Raw genomic sequence first — 14,977 nt, forward strand, 5'->3', positions numbered from 1 at the left:
AAATGACGACATTTACTGCCCTCCAGAGACAGCAGTCCTCCTGGCATCCTATGCAGTCCAGGCCAAGTATGGTGACTACAACAAGGAAGTCCACACACCAGGCTATCTGTCCAATGAACAGCTGCTCCCTCAGAGGTAACACAGGTTTCATTACTAATTTCGTCTGGCTCTTAATGTCAGATAGATGTCACCTTTAAGCCAGTGTGTGTTTGTATGAGACATGTTTCTCTGCATGTCTTCTGACGCTCAGATGTCTCATGTTCTCAGAGTCCTGGACCAGCACAAACTCAACAAGGACCAGTGGGAGGAGAGGATTCAGGTGTGGCATGAAGAGCACAAGGGCATGATGAGGTAACCACTGGCACACATGTTTGCATGTTTATACCTGCACACACACAAGCAAGTGAAAGAAAGAAAAATATTTTCCCCCTTGCTCTTTGCCCTACCCCAGAATAATGACTGAAATGTGAATATTTGAGAGACTATTCTGCCTGTCTGGAGCTTCTGCCAAACTATTTCTCTTCAGTGTCGCAGTTGGTCTTTGGAGGTTTCAAACACTGGGTCACAATCTAACTCTACTACCTTGAACATGTGTAGCTTGAACTTTCCTCCTTGTTGTCTTGATTTTGTCAAGGTTTATTGTTGCTTTCACACATCCCTGTCACCATGAGCTCAGTGTCATCAGATTAATTCTGTGCAGTGATCGGGGTCAACTAGTCCTGGTTGAAGACATGTCTTATTTGTCCGCAGGGAGGAATCCATGATGGAGTATCTGAAGATTGCTCAAGACCTTGAAATGTATGGAGTCAACTACTTCAACATCAAGAATAAGAAAGGAACAGAACTGTGGCTGGGAGTGGACGCACTGGGACTCAACATTTATGAACAGAATGACAAGTGAGTGATTCCACAACAATGTAATTATTAAAATTACAACTCTGCACGTTTTGCATAATTGGTATACAGTGTTATTACTAATCCCTGACTGACATAATGTTTTTGTTTTTGTTTTTGCACTTGCTTCAACAGAATGACACCCAAAATTGGATTTCCTTGGAGTGAAATAAGGAACATTTCCTTCAATGACAAGAAGTTTGTCATCAAACCAATTGACAAGAAAGCACCTGTATGTTAACCCTTAATAACAGACAGCTTCTTAACATTAAATGATCTGTATTCACAAGTCTGTGTATGAGTTCTGATATAAAACCTCTAATGTCTGTGTTTTAGGACTTTGTTTTCTATGCTCCGAGACTGCGTATCAACAAACGCATTCTGGCTCTGTGCATGGGCAACCATGAACTGTATATGCGCCGCCGTAAACCTGACACCATTGAAGTGCAGCAGATGAAGGCTCAGGCTCGGGAGGAGAAGAATCACAAGAAGATGGAAAGGTAAGCATCGAGCTGGTTTCAAAAAACATTTCACATTTTACTGAAGGTTTTGATCAAACTGTGTGACCTTTGATGTTTGAAATCATGTAGTAACTTCAGGAAATAGCCCACCACTGTAAATGTACCAAACATGTCGTAACCACAGTTTTTTGTTATATATTGCAGCAAAATGACCTACTTTATGAACATATCATGCAACAAGTTTTGTACTTTGCGGCAACAGCTATAACAAGTGTGTCATGGTTATGTGTGAGTCTTGCACACTTGGATGTGTAAACTACTGTAATTGTAAAAACCCTGTGATTATCTCTACTTTCGAAAGACCCTCCTGATTAGTGTATAACCTAATACATCTTGTATTTTGTGTACTGTCTCTATTTCCATCAGAGCTCTGCTGGAGAACGAAAAGAGGAAACGAGAACTTGCAGAAAAGGAAAAGGAAAAGATTGAGAAGGAAAAGGAAGAGTTAATGGAGAGATTAAAGCAGATTGAGGAGCAGACGAAAAAAGCCCAACAAGGTGGGTGACTTAAGTCAGTACTCAAGAAAAGCTTGTTGTCCTACTGTAATGAAAGGTGACAAGGTTTTTCTCATATGATGCTTACCTGTAGTGCATCTCTGTGTGTGAATGTGTGTCTGCACAGAGTTGGAGGAGCAAACACAGAGGGCTCTGGAGTTGGAGCAGGAGAGGAAGCGAGCGCAGGAGGAGGCTGAACGCCTGGAGTTGGAGCTGGGCAGTGCTGAGGATGCCAAATTGACACTGCTGCAGCAGTCAGAGAACCAGATGAAGAACCAAGAACACCTTGTCAGTTACCAAAAACCATTTGTCTTTGCTAAAAACATTTAAGCTTAAAAAAATGTATGGGTTATGATATCAAGACAGTTAAAAGATAATGTTGTACTTGTAGGCCACAGAATTGGCTGAACTGACTTCGAAGATTTCCCTCCTGGAGGATGCCAAAAAGAAGAAGGAAGAAGAGGCAGTGCAGTGGCAACAGAAGGTGTGGTCTGAATTTTTACTATCTTTATAGTAACTCAATATTTCATCTTGCTTTCATTGCAGTGATATATCCAGTTTTTGAAAGTGAAAGTACAAAAGAGTATACTGTATTAACATTAATTAGAACTGATGGCATGAAAAGAGAGTTTGTCTCTTTGCTCGTCAGTGAAAAAAGATTCTTAACCAGAGCCCTCTGTAAAGGCTTTGTACATATGAAAATGACTTGCGTGTATTTTACTCCAGAATGTTCAATATTAAATACATAAAAGGGACATTATGAAATTAACAATCATAAAAACGAATTGTGTAAAATATAAAAATGAATGAATAATTAGAGAAAAGTCTTCTCATTACTATCCCCAAAATCATTTTTTTATTTATATATTTACAACTTAAATAGGAACTAAATGCCATCAGTCTGATGTTCTGCTGATCATGTAGCCCCTCCCCTGTGACACAGTGAGGACAGACATTCCTGGGGTCCTGTTGTTGTGTGTTTCTGGGGGGAGGGGTGAAAGCTCCCAGCTCGCCTCATGTCTTTTTTGGTAAAAAGGCATGTGTGCCAGCCCAGCCCCTCCATGTTTTTTGGGCAGTGTGACTCATTGTTTGTGGAGGTGACGGCCCTTTTTGTGTGAAGGAAATCCTGTTTAGCTCTTTTGCCCCGTTATGATATTCTGGCTTATAAAACACTGCTGTGCTAAGTGGTGGTTTCTATGCTGGCAAACATTCAGTTGACATTCCAGTCTCATTCATAGTTGGCTCTAATTTTCCAGCATCTTCCAGCACAAGCGGTCTGATTTATATTGTATTTCCTGTATATATTTCAATCAGTCAAAGTATACAATAAATTAAAAAGTATTAAAAAACAAAACAGGCAAAGTAGGCAGAAAAACACTGATACAGCTGTGGAGATGAAAATATAATATTTAGTCTGCTTTTCTAAGTGAGTCCCAGTGGAGCCTTAATTATTTTTTAAGAGATAATCGGTCAGTAAGCAGGATAAGACAAATGAGTTTTTTTTTTTATTTAACACCATTCAAAATCAGAGTCACATCCATTCATCATACTTTTTCAAGTTGGAATTTGCTAAATTTTCAAGTTGTCTTTGAACACAACACAAATACAGCCTCCCAGAGCCGCTTCTATGGCTGTAAATTTGTGTTTGACCAGCGGAGGAACAGTACTTCTTAAAAAAAAAAGTTTCATGAAATATCTTTCTGTTGATTGAATCTCTGCCTAGTTATCTTAACAGTGTGGTCCAAATTGTAGTGGGACTTGTAAACATAATGCATACATACACAATGTCGCCTCATTACTCTGTATTCGCTCAGGCTACCATGGTGCAGGAGGACTTGGAGAAGACCAAAGAAGAGCTCAAAAACAAAGTGATGTCGGCTCACGTTCAGGAGCCCCTCAACGCAGAAAACGAGCACGATGAGAATGACGAGAGCAGCGCTGAGGCTAGCGCCGAGTTCACAGCTGCCGCCACGTACAAGGACCGCAGTGAAGAGGAGCGCATGACCGAGGCTGAGAAGAATGAACGTTTGCAGAAACATCTACTCGTAAGTTGCTCGTATCATGTATTGGAAATTCAGTAGATCTGTCAATAAATTGTTCGACTCATGGGTCAGAAGACTAATTGTAGAATTTCTATCTAACAAGACATACACATACTTATATGTCTTTTAATAAACTAAAATGAAATGTGCTGAAGTAAGAAGAAATGTATTGAAACTGTGATGACTATTTCTAGGCTTTAAGCTCAGAGTTGGCCAACGCTCGAGACGAGAGCAAGAAAACGGTGAATGACATCATCCATGCAGAGAACATGCGAGCTGGACGAGACAAGTACAAAACCCTCAGACAGATCCGGTCAGGAAATACCAAACAGCGCATCGACGAGTTCGAATGCATGTGATGCACACATTCACCAATGCAAAAGCCCATACAGCTGGGCCTTTCTGCCTGGACTGCAGTCCTGCCTCACTCAAGCTGTTTTCTCTGTACGCAAATAAATCAGATCCACAACATGACATGGCTGCACAAGCACAGCACAGTGTACAAATACGGATCTGGAAAATTCCATTTGTTATCGTTCCTAACTTTGAATTTAGGCAAGTCACTGGTTGAAAAGGGACATACTGTATTTTATTAGTACATTCCTCACAAGGGGTTTATGTAGCATTTTAGCAATGGGCTCACGCCTCATTTCTTGACACATTGAGTTTGCATTTTCAACTCCTTTATATATTTCTGTCACATTTTTGTATCATGATTTCAAATTAAAAGACTCAGAGACCATTCCAAATTTCAGTTTGAAAACCGTGCCCATAGACATATTTCTACTGCACACATGTAACGGTTTGTCACAGCAAGCTGGATTTTTCAGACGGTGATATTCCTCCCATGACGCGTTGCCCATAGTTTTAGAACCAAATGCACTGTAATCTACATAAGCAAATACATATATATGATATGACTCCAAAACGTCTGGGTGGAGCATTCATAGAGCAGTATTATTTTTTGGAAATTTATTTACTTTTCATTTGATTGTATTCAGAATCTGTCAGCTGTTACAAGTACTACAGTATTTACACCCCACTCACAATGTGATATTAAAGATAAATTTTGTTTTAATTTTCTTTGTCTGTTTTTACATTTCTGAACACCATGTCAGTTTTCAACTACAAATCAAAAAAATACAAAATTTTACTATTAAAGCTCAAGCAAATTAATTTCTTATTCCCTTTACAATCTACATGGAATGCATTATCTGCAACTTAACTCTCATGCAACATTAAAAAAAAGGAAAATAGCATTTCTGTTACAAAGCATCTGATGCAAAACTGGTGTCTGTACATTCACTGAAGAACTGAGGTTGAAATTTTACCTGCATAATCAAATAAATACACATTACCTGTATCAGCGCAGCCGACTTCTCAAGAAACTTTCAGCTGTCACTTGACAGTGAATTTAAATCAGTGCCATCTTCAATTCAATTCAGCAACCAGTTTTAAAAACTTTTAGGACATTTGAAGTTGACTTTACTTTAGCTTAAAGTATATTTTTTGCACCGATATAACCAGCACAGCATAAGACATTAAACTGTAAATGTCACATGTCAAAATGGCTTTTGTGAGTGAACAAATATCAATTAATTAATCCGTAAACTTTATTCTCACAAAATCTTGGTCGAATTTGATGCATAAAGGAAAATAATTTCATTGAACGTGCACTGGAAAACCACATTTAACTTTTAAAAAATGAGTCACAACACACATTTACTGTCCCAGAAGGGCACTATTTCCAATGCATGCATTAGTGACTATTGATATACTGTATGTATTTAATTACATTTGTGTATTTTGTAATTGGGATTTTTTTCAGATAGGATAAGTTTAAGTGAGGTGCAAAAAAGGACACCTCTGAGGATATTTTTGTATCTTAAAAGTCTAGAAATACTTTTCAAAGATAACGGTTTTTATTCTAAATGAAATGCATTTTGAAAATAGTATTTTGTTGTTAACTAAATGGACGGCTCACTGCTAGGGTTGTAAGCGGATGAGACAAGCAACACTCAAAAGCCTGTGATAGGTCTAATGAAAAGCCAGATGCTACAGGGAATTCCTATTCATGGTATATTGCTAAAGGCAGGCAGTATACCATGAATGGAAATTTTTAAACCAGGCCAAAACATTTAGCATAAAAATGAGCATAACATTTTTCCTTGTGCAATCACATTCAGACATGAATAAGGTTTTGCTTGTTCATAGATTTTTAGAAATTAGTCTTTGAAAGATTTATTTACACTATTTGCAAGTTCATAGAAATGTATTTTAGTGACAAATATTTTTTTTTATTTTATTGATGTCTGCTATTGAATGAACATTTGTCATTTGTACCAAGATGCATTTCGATATGCAGTGTTTCTGCCCATTGTTGCGTGTAGTTCTTGTGTCTGCCGTGAAATATAAAAATGCAGTTGTTGCCTTTCCATGCCTTTGACAATAACGTTTATGATGCTGCACTGAATGTTCTACCTGAAGCACCATTTACTGTGTGACAGCCTTCAATTAAGAATCAAGTGTAATTTGAACTTTGAAGTCATGTGAAAAAGAAATGTATTATGTAAAAGATATGTTTACATAATACATTTATTATTATTTACATATGTAAAAGATGCTACTCAATATCGTCTTGAATCAAAAAAAGAACTTAATTATAATTAATACTGTAAGTTGACAGACAGTGCCTTGCCCAGGTTTTTCATCAGATCTTGCTGCTTAAAGTCTTCCTTTCATAAACAAATAAAAGTCAGATTAAACTGCCCCCTCTTTTCCTGCATCACCATATCTGTTATCTGAAGTATAAAAACAGTGTAATCAATGTCATGCCTGATAAGCATCCTTATACCCCAGGTTTAAACCATACTCATGTGGTAACCACACTCATCAAATCCGCTCTTGGCTTTGTAGTTAACAGCTTGAATCCAAGTTACTACAACACCTGCTGTTGTACTTGTAACTGCAGTCTTTCAACAAGCCACATGGTGGCAGTTTACCCTCAGTCTCCAATGAGGATGACAAGACAACAATTCGAAAGTGATTAGTCCATGATCTGTGGACTGTCAGAAATTTACAAGTCATTTTAATCAGTAGTGAACATATCTGTATAGTATGTTTACAGACTTAAAGAAATGTAGCTTTGACATCAATTTTTTCTCTAGTTTACCGAAGCAAACTCAGAATAGTTTCAAACCTTTCACAATCTCAATCACCAGATGAAAAACGTGTCTCTATAGGACATCCAAAACTTCCTCAAATTAAAAATTCTGCAAATTGTTTTTATGCAAACATCTTTAAAAAGTAAACAATCTGCACAGAGTTCAATTTCCCTCTTGGATAAAGACTCAAATGTCACATCTTGTCACATACATTTCTGAAATCCCACTTGGTGCATTCAGGTTTAGACTCAAAACTCAAATAGTGATATATAATAACCCCAGTGACTGACAGCCAAGCACATAAAAAAAAACTCTCTGATTTGCAGTTTAAACCCATGAATCTGGATGCTGAGTGCAGACAGCATCTGCCATTTTCTACTTTAAATAAGTTCAGTATTTCCACAGCCACACAGTCTTTCCATCTAAGTTCAGCAATGTTCAACTTTTTATAACATCTTATCATTAGTATGTTACATGAAAAACCACAGAAAATAATTTCTTGCAGCATGTGGACAGTGCTTCCTTCTTCTACTTGTAGCTGAAATGTTTCACCAAATAAGTTAAGGTAGTTCTACAAATTTTCAGCTATTTTTGCAATAGGAAATTCAGTTATTTCTTGTTTAACTACTTGATGAGAATCAGCCATCTATTTCTCAACACCAAAGAGAGGGTGGTGTTTTTTCATCTCCAACTTCCCCTGTGTATGTGGTATTACTGGTCTGCAAAGGGTGTTGAAATGATTCACACTCTGAACTGCAACTTCGAGATAAGCTGCCATGAATCTTACTATATGAGCAAAACTCACAGTATATACTATAGTGTTTCCCACAAAATGACTCAGTAAATAGCTCCGCTTGCGTCCTCGCTTCAGTCTTCTTCACATTGTCAGACAGGAGCTTACATACTATTCATGTCCAATACCTTATTCCCAAATTGTCAGACACCTTGTTCTAAACATTATGACAAAAGTATTTTGTCTAATGGCTGGAATCCTCATTTCACAGCTCTGTACACTGATACGATCTGAAGCTGAGCACAGCTGAAACTGCTGCAGCCATTTTGTTTCCTTTCAAGCTTCAACAATAATTTTCTTGTCAGTGCCTTTCCCAACAAACCATGTGCATGTTAAAATAATAATTCAGCATTTTGGGAAATGCACTCACATTTTTGTGCACTAAACATGAAGCTACAGCCAGCAGCTGGTTGTCTTAGATTTGCATAGGGGCTGTGAAACTGGTAACATTATCCACATACCAGCACCTCTGATACTGACTACACTTCAATATTTTATTTAGTGAACTTTGGATAAAATAAACTAACTGGTTTCTAACTGTACTGTTTCCCAGCTTTTAATCTAAGATAACCAACTGCTGGCTGTAGCTTTATATTTATGGTAAAGATACGAGAGTGAAATCAATATTCTCATCTAGCTCTCTGCAGGAAAGCAAATAAGAGTGTTTTTCAAAAATGTTGAACTGCTCCTTTAAATGACTGACCTGCTACCTCTCTCTTAGGTATGGATGGTTAACTTTGGGGTGAAATAGCTGACACTAGTTGGCTATAGAATCAATGAAAGTTATTTAACAAGATATCAGACACTAACCATTTGAAAGACTGATATACTCTCTTATAACTGCACCATAGTCTTTACTGCTGTGCGCTGTACACCTTCCAGGAACATTCACTTCGCTGTACAGACACAGATGGCATGTTCTATATCTCACATTCTACATTTGCATGTCTGTTTCATGAGTGACAGGATGTTGCAAATATTAGACCATAGCAGTTTGTGTATGTGCTTGGTGTCATACATTGATTGAAAGGGTAGAGAATGAAGATGTGTTATACTTGCTTCCCATATTGCTCTCATAGCTGTGGTGGGAGTAGTTCTCTAAGATCAAGCTCAGTTTACCCCCCCCCCCCCCCCCCCCCTTGGCTTCTCCCAGCTGTCTGGGCTCATCACAGCCAACCTTTTTCTCTCCTGTATCCCTGTGGTCTTGATGTTTCCTGCTGCAAAGAACACTGATTGGCAGAACATTTTGATTAGGCTGGTACATGCAGCTACACTGAAACAGCTGAGCCTCTGCAAGAACAACAGTTCATTAGTCCATTTTGAACAGCTGGTGTACAGTACACCCAAAGTTCAGTCACTTTGTAAACTAAAGGAGCTCAACATACAGTACAGTTGTAGCCGTAGAGGGAAGTCAAGAGGGTGATTCATGGCGGATTGGTCCAGAGTGACATGAGGAAGTTACACATCTCGGTGCATAGTACATTCTGGTTGCTGCAAAGGGGAAAAAAGGGGGATTAAATGATATGCCAATAAATACATGATAATAATAACTTTTACAGTGTTTTCCTTAAGGAGTCCAGACATTATGAAATCAGGGGCTGAGAACTGGGTGGGCTGCTTACGTATGCTGACAGGAAGTTGTTGGGTCTAGCTCAAAGTAAAGCAATGTCCCACACCACATGAAGGCTTTTGGAAAAACAGGTGGTAGTTCTTTATTTTGCCTGGCTCCTTGTGGCTTTCCTGCATGGGGGTGGGGGGTAAACTGACAGATGGGCCACCAATCAGCAGTGCAGACTAAACACTGACACTTGTCCCTGGAAGCAGGAGGAGACATGTTTTAAAATTAGAGAAAACTACTACTGGCATTACAATTGTACATACTGTATCAAGTTCATTATCATATAGAAAAATAAAGCAGCTCAAAGTCCTAATTTCATCCCACAGTGTGAACCCATATACATACAGTTCCATAAGCACATTCTGAGCTCAATAGTGAGAAGACAAGTATGCCACATAAGGCGAACAAAACTGTCAAATGTGTCTCAGCAAACTATTATCTCAAAAACTATGAGCCACGAAAGCCTTCAACAGCATTTCTCAACCGTGACATGTTGACACTTTATTTCCACATATTTCCTGAGAGCTAGCTTTGCAGTTATCTTCCTTGTTTTGACTTCCTCTTTGCAGCGCTGACGCTCAATGGTCAAACGAATTGTCTTGTGCACAGTGTCATCATTGTGAACTCGCGTGAGAGGAAAGAAGAGCACTGCACTCGGACTCATCTTCTTCAACATCAGCAGGTAAAAGATGGCAATTTCTAAAATGCTGAGCACAAAAAAAAGCAACATTTTTATGTAAAACTATGAATATTGTGTACTTCTGCATTATGTCTTGTGTATGGTTTAAGTGGTACCAGTGTCTTGTTTGTTTGTTCTGCAGAGCCATCTTTGATTGTGCGAGAGATCAGGCCCCCCACTTAGTGTATTTGACAAGCTGAGTTGGACACTCTGTATCAGTGAGTGTCAGTTTGTCAAATACCCCAAGTGAGGTGTCACTAGTCTACAACTCAAGGTCACTCTGGGTTACTCCACGGACTGACCTGCCAACTCCACAGCATGAGCTACACATCAAGGAAGCTGAAAACACAGAGGCAAGTGAAGTGAGGCAAGGAAACTTTTGAGTATCTAGACAAGGAACAAGGTTTTACAGTGGTTAAAATGGTAATGGTGAAGACAGACAGAAGCTTGTCACTGTGTCATCTACACAACTGTGCAACATTTAGTAAGTCCTGTGCAAATTACTCTTACACGTTCAGTTTATTCAACAAGACGGCTTCACAGAGATGGTAACATGTTCGTAGGTTAATGTGGTTATTAAAAAAAAAAGGCTGATGCTCTTTTTCATTCTAGGCTTTTAGGAGGCTCATAGGACAGACAACAAACATGTCAGCCAAACATGCCACATATCATTATTTTCAGATTTCCGTCATGCAATATGGCTGTAGAGATTAAAATAACTTCATGAAAAATGTTGTTCAAAACCCACAGCAATACAGACATGAGGTTTGAGTGTCATGTACATGTTGCCTGTGATGCAGATGAGCAAAAATAAAAAAAATCATGTCTTGACTATCTTTTTTGTGCAAGAGCAAATCCATGTACCGAAAAAAAAAGTCAATACTTGATCAGCTTCTGCTTCAACAAAGACTAAAGTGTTAATTACCTGTTATGAAGACAGACATCTCTAAACTGTTTAAGTATTTTCTTCATTCAGTGTTTTGCTAAATTCTTTAGTTCAGCCTTGATGAAAGTGTCCTCTCTCTGCCAACATGTGGAACCACATGTCCTCTCATTTTCACAGCAAAGCTCAGACTCGGACTTGGTCAACGTGCAGGAAAGAAGAAAACAGCCCAATAAAATATATGGCGTCCATGTGTCCTCAGGTGCCCTCTGAATATTAATGTGTGGGGATTCAATGTGTGAATGTATGATCTTATAAGAATAATAAAGGTGAAAGAGATGCATTCTTTTTTTTCTTTCTTAAGCGTTTCATTCATATTCTGAAGTTTACGGACCGTGCTGGAAGTACTGCATCCAGAAGCTTATTATCGAGCTGACTTCTCAAACATGACACATACCAGTTTGTCTTGCACTTCCTGTTCCTGTGCCTGTGCGGACATGCGCCTTTCCCTATGTGTGTAAGTCTGACTGACATTTGAAAACCAGTTAATGGCTCCATTCTCACTAACTCACTGACAAATAAGGCTTCACTGTCGTAAGGGTTTTTAACAGTTCAAAATTGCATGATGTCAGTGGGCAACATGTTACTGTCTACTACTTTGCATCATTGCACGAGAAGGTTGGTAACACATGGTATAAGTCATGTGCACTTTGTCTTGGCAGAAGAAATGATTGTTTTTTAGATTACACTGCTGCTGTGGTTCAAAATGCATCAAATATTTGCACACCTGCTGTGTGTGTGTGTTAGACCTGTTTGGTATAAACAAAGTGATGTAGATGTTGTTCAGTCATATTTTATCTGCACAGTATTATGTGTACAGATGGTCATGATCTTGTTTTTATGGTGCTCCCGTATACAGTTACATGAGTCAAATGCATTCTACAAATTTGAATTTGTTTAATTACAGTCAAAGAATCAAATATATTTATATATCTATATTTACATTGTCAAGCAGTGCAGCCAAAAACTGTATCATGTTACTCTTATTGATTTCCAGATTACTTTTTGTGAAGTTTGTCCAAATGTCAAGTTGAACTGTACACTCTAACCGAGACTTGTCCGGCCTCCAAGGTTGTTGGAAATGTTCTTAAATTAACATTGGTCTGGAACAGGACTTTGACACATGTTTTAAAGCCGTATGAGTGAACTCTGAGTAAGTAAAAGGAACCTTTATATTTTTTTTCTTTTTAGGATCAGTTGAAACACAGCATGAACGTTAACAATAGGTGTACCTTCTCCAAATTATTGAGCCAGCCAGACTGGACATCTGTCAAAGCAATTTGTTGTTCTCAAATACTTTAATTTCAAAAGAGCAATGGGCTGCAAAACCTTTGTGTTACTGCACAAAAACTGTTTCCACAGTGAGGTCAGAACCACACCTGCAATGCTGCCTTGCATCAATGGGATTGCAAAAAATGTATCAGACATACAGTCTCTGTCTGTCACACATTTTACATTACAAGTTTTAACAGACTCTAAAGTTGTCTGTTTGGTAGATTCACTCCACACTTCACATCATTCCCCATCTTAAATTATACTGACTGAGAAGGAAGAGAGAAGTAATTCTTCTCTCTCTCTCAGTGATAGTTATGTGTCCGAAATTAGAGGTATTTTCACCAAAATATATAAAAAACACACAACCTTCTGCTTCAAACTGTTTTGCCATATGTCTCATTTATTTCCTGTGCTCTCAGGCCTTCAGTGCTGTGATTCATTTTGTCCAGTAAGTGGTGGTAGAGCTCCATTCTTCAAATTGTTTTCTCCATGAGGTCAGTTTCACTTAAAATAGTATTGCCTACACAAATATAATACTTTCATACTAATTTATCCAGTTTGTCGAGACATTTGACACAGCCACAGTCCTGACTCAAAGATCTTCTTCCTTGTTTACAGAGATAAGCTAACATTCTCTATTAAATAGGTCATCTATGATGCAGGCAACGTTGCTGCAAAGAAACGTAGATATATTTGTTCATTAATTTGATATCTTTACAGCTTTGAATCATTGGTTTTCTCTTCCGTACTGCGCAGCATTTTGTGCTGAAATTAAAATATCTGCTGGTGCATACTAAACATTTTCTAAACTAAAATGTATTCTCTTTTTTTCTGTTATCTAAGTAAGTGAGCTAACCAATCAAGCATCAAGTAATTGTTCGTGTTTGTTCGAGATGCATGCGACGAAGCCAGTGTGAGACACTGACAAATATATCTTGAAACAGTAAAATCTCTTGGCATAAGTATGCAATAGTTCACAGGAAAATATACAGTGCAACAATTTAAGTGCTACAGCTTGGAGCTCATCTCAGTAAAAAAAAAAAATCACCTCTTTTTCACATTATTGTACGACTTTATCTATGGCCTCAGGAATCAAAGTTCTGAGTCTGTGCTTGGAATTTTGTCACAGTTGAAAAAACTTTTGACACAGAAAACAAAGTCAAAGTACTTTTTCTTTTTTAAATAATTGGTGATGTCTGCTTTTATTTCTGACACTTGGAAGTCTAATTTAAACAGTGAAAAGGATCACAACAACAGCAACACCTCAGGTTATAATTGTTCCCTGATATTTGTTCAAACTTTAATACAGAGAGGGAATATCGTTGCTAAGATGCTCCCTAACCACCACTGAGCTCGCCACGAGTAACTTGAGAATCATGGGATGCTGTTTGGCTCCAACGATAACAAATACTGTACACGGGCCTACATATGGAATCAATTTTACATACTAGGGAAAAGAAAAGCAGTGGTGCTGGGGTGGGGAGACAACAGGCAAACAAACCTTGAGCTAAAACATGATTTAGTATCATGCGAATGTACAACAAGGCTCTTTAGCCTGACAATGAGATGGAGGTGAAGGGTGTCTACTGCAGCAGAAGTCACCATGAATTGTCCTTTAATCTCAAAACACACCATACAAACTCCTCTAACAGAATTAACACATTTTGGTTTGTTGTGTTCCTTGATTGTTGGCTTGTGAAACATGTTTTGTCCTTTAAAATGTCAGAATCCTTCAGCAAGAGTTTCTGCTGTGAAACAAAACAGTTGAGATGGTTTTGTAGTGTCTATGTCACGATCACCTTTATCGCTCACTTCGAGTATCTTTGAGGGCCGTCTCAACATTCTCACACCACAGTAACACTGGGCTCAGAGAGTCTGTGGGATTCCCTGTCGTCCTCCTTGTAATTACAACCCTAAAATCTTGTGTTTACTCTCTGTAGCATAGATGGCAGAGAAACATTTGTAAATTCAGTGCACGTTGAAAGAATTTGACTCATCTGTGTTTCAGAAAATAAGGTCTTAATTTTTGCACAATTCCTCACACAAAAGAAAATCTAATGCTCTGAAAAGAGGTTTTGTTGTTGAAAGAATCCATTGTAAACATTTCTTGTATTTAGTCAAGTAACTGATTAGTTGATTGAGAGATATCAGCGCCTGTTAGGATAATGAAATAATCGCTTAGTGTCACAGTCTGCTTCCCAGTTCCCTTTGGCTCCTGCTCACTTCTTCCAAGCAATGTTCTCCCCTTCAGACCTGCCATTCTTCATCTGACCACCAGATGTCCCCGGGCTTTTTCCTGTCTTCATTTCCACTTGCTCACCTGTTTCTCACCAGCTATCACCTGGGCGTCCCTGCCCATGCACACACCTGTTCTCCAGCTGTTTTCCCAGTATACCTTCTACCTATTTATGTTCCTATGTATGTCCCTGTGTTTGTCTCTGTAAACATGTTCCCATCCCAGTCTACCAATGCTTATTATGCAAAAATGAGAAATAAAGACTCATAAAACAAAGCTGCTGATTAAACACAACATGAAACTACACCCCAAAATAAA

General features: G+C 38.4%; 1 protein-coding gene and 1 long non-coding RNA gene across 3 annotated transcripts in view; both read left to right on the top strand.

The window, feature by feature from the left end:
• LOC121190413 (moesin) overlaps window positions 1–6,721 on the top strand; it is a 17,332-nt gene extending 10,611 nt beyond the window's left edge. Inside the window, exons 4-13 of one of the 2 annotated variants that reach the window (XM_041051116.1) lie at window positions 1–135; window positions 268–351; window positions 751–897; window positions 1,030–1,126; window positions 1,231–1,394; window positions 1,782–1,912; window positions 2,037–2,197; window positions 2,301–2,393; window positions 3,724–3,954; window positions 4,146–6,721. The exon at window positions 1–135 is cut by the window's left edge and continues 140 nt beyond it. In XM_041051116.1, the coding sequence (XP_040907050.1) occupies window positions 1–135; window positions 268–351; window positions 751–897; window positions 1,030–1,126; window positions 1,231–1,394; window positions 1,782–1,912; window positions 2,037–2,197; window positions 2,301–2,393; window positions 3,724–3,954; window positions 4,146–4,310 (1,408 nt within the window). In that variant the 3' untranslated portion in view covers window positions 4,311–6,721. The remainder of the gene's footprint in view (window positions 136–267; window positions 352–750; window positions 898–1,029; window positions 1,127–1,230; window positions 1,395–1,781; window positions 1,913–2,036; window positions 2,198–2,300; window positions 2,394–3,723; window positions 3,955–4,145) is intronic. The other variant, XM_041051117.1, reaches the window with a different exon arrangement.
• Window positions 6,722–10,161: 3,440 nt separating this feature from the next.
• On the top strand, window positions 10,162–11,431 carry LOC121190743. Its single transcript, XR_005895008.1, has 2 exons — window positions 10,162–10,208; window positions 10,348–11,431. It is a non-coding gene; the product is annotated as an uncharacterized LOC121190743 (long non-coding RNA).
• The last annotated feature ends 3,546 nt before the right edge of the window (window positions 11,432–14,977 follow it).

Source organism: Toxotes jaculatrix, chromosome 12 (assembly GCF_017976425.1).
Source record: "Toxotes jaculatrix isolate fToxJac2 chromosome 12, fToxJac2.pri, whole genome shotgun sequence".
In the NCBI taxonomy this organism is placed as follows: Eukaryota; Metazoa; Chordata; class Actinopteri; family Toxotidae; genus Toxotes; species Toxotes jaculatrix.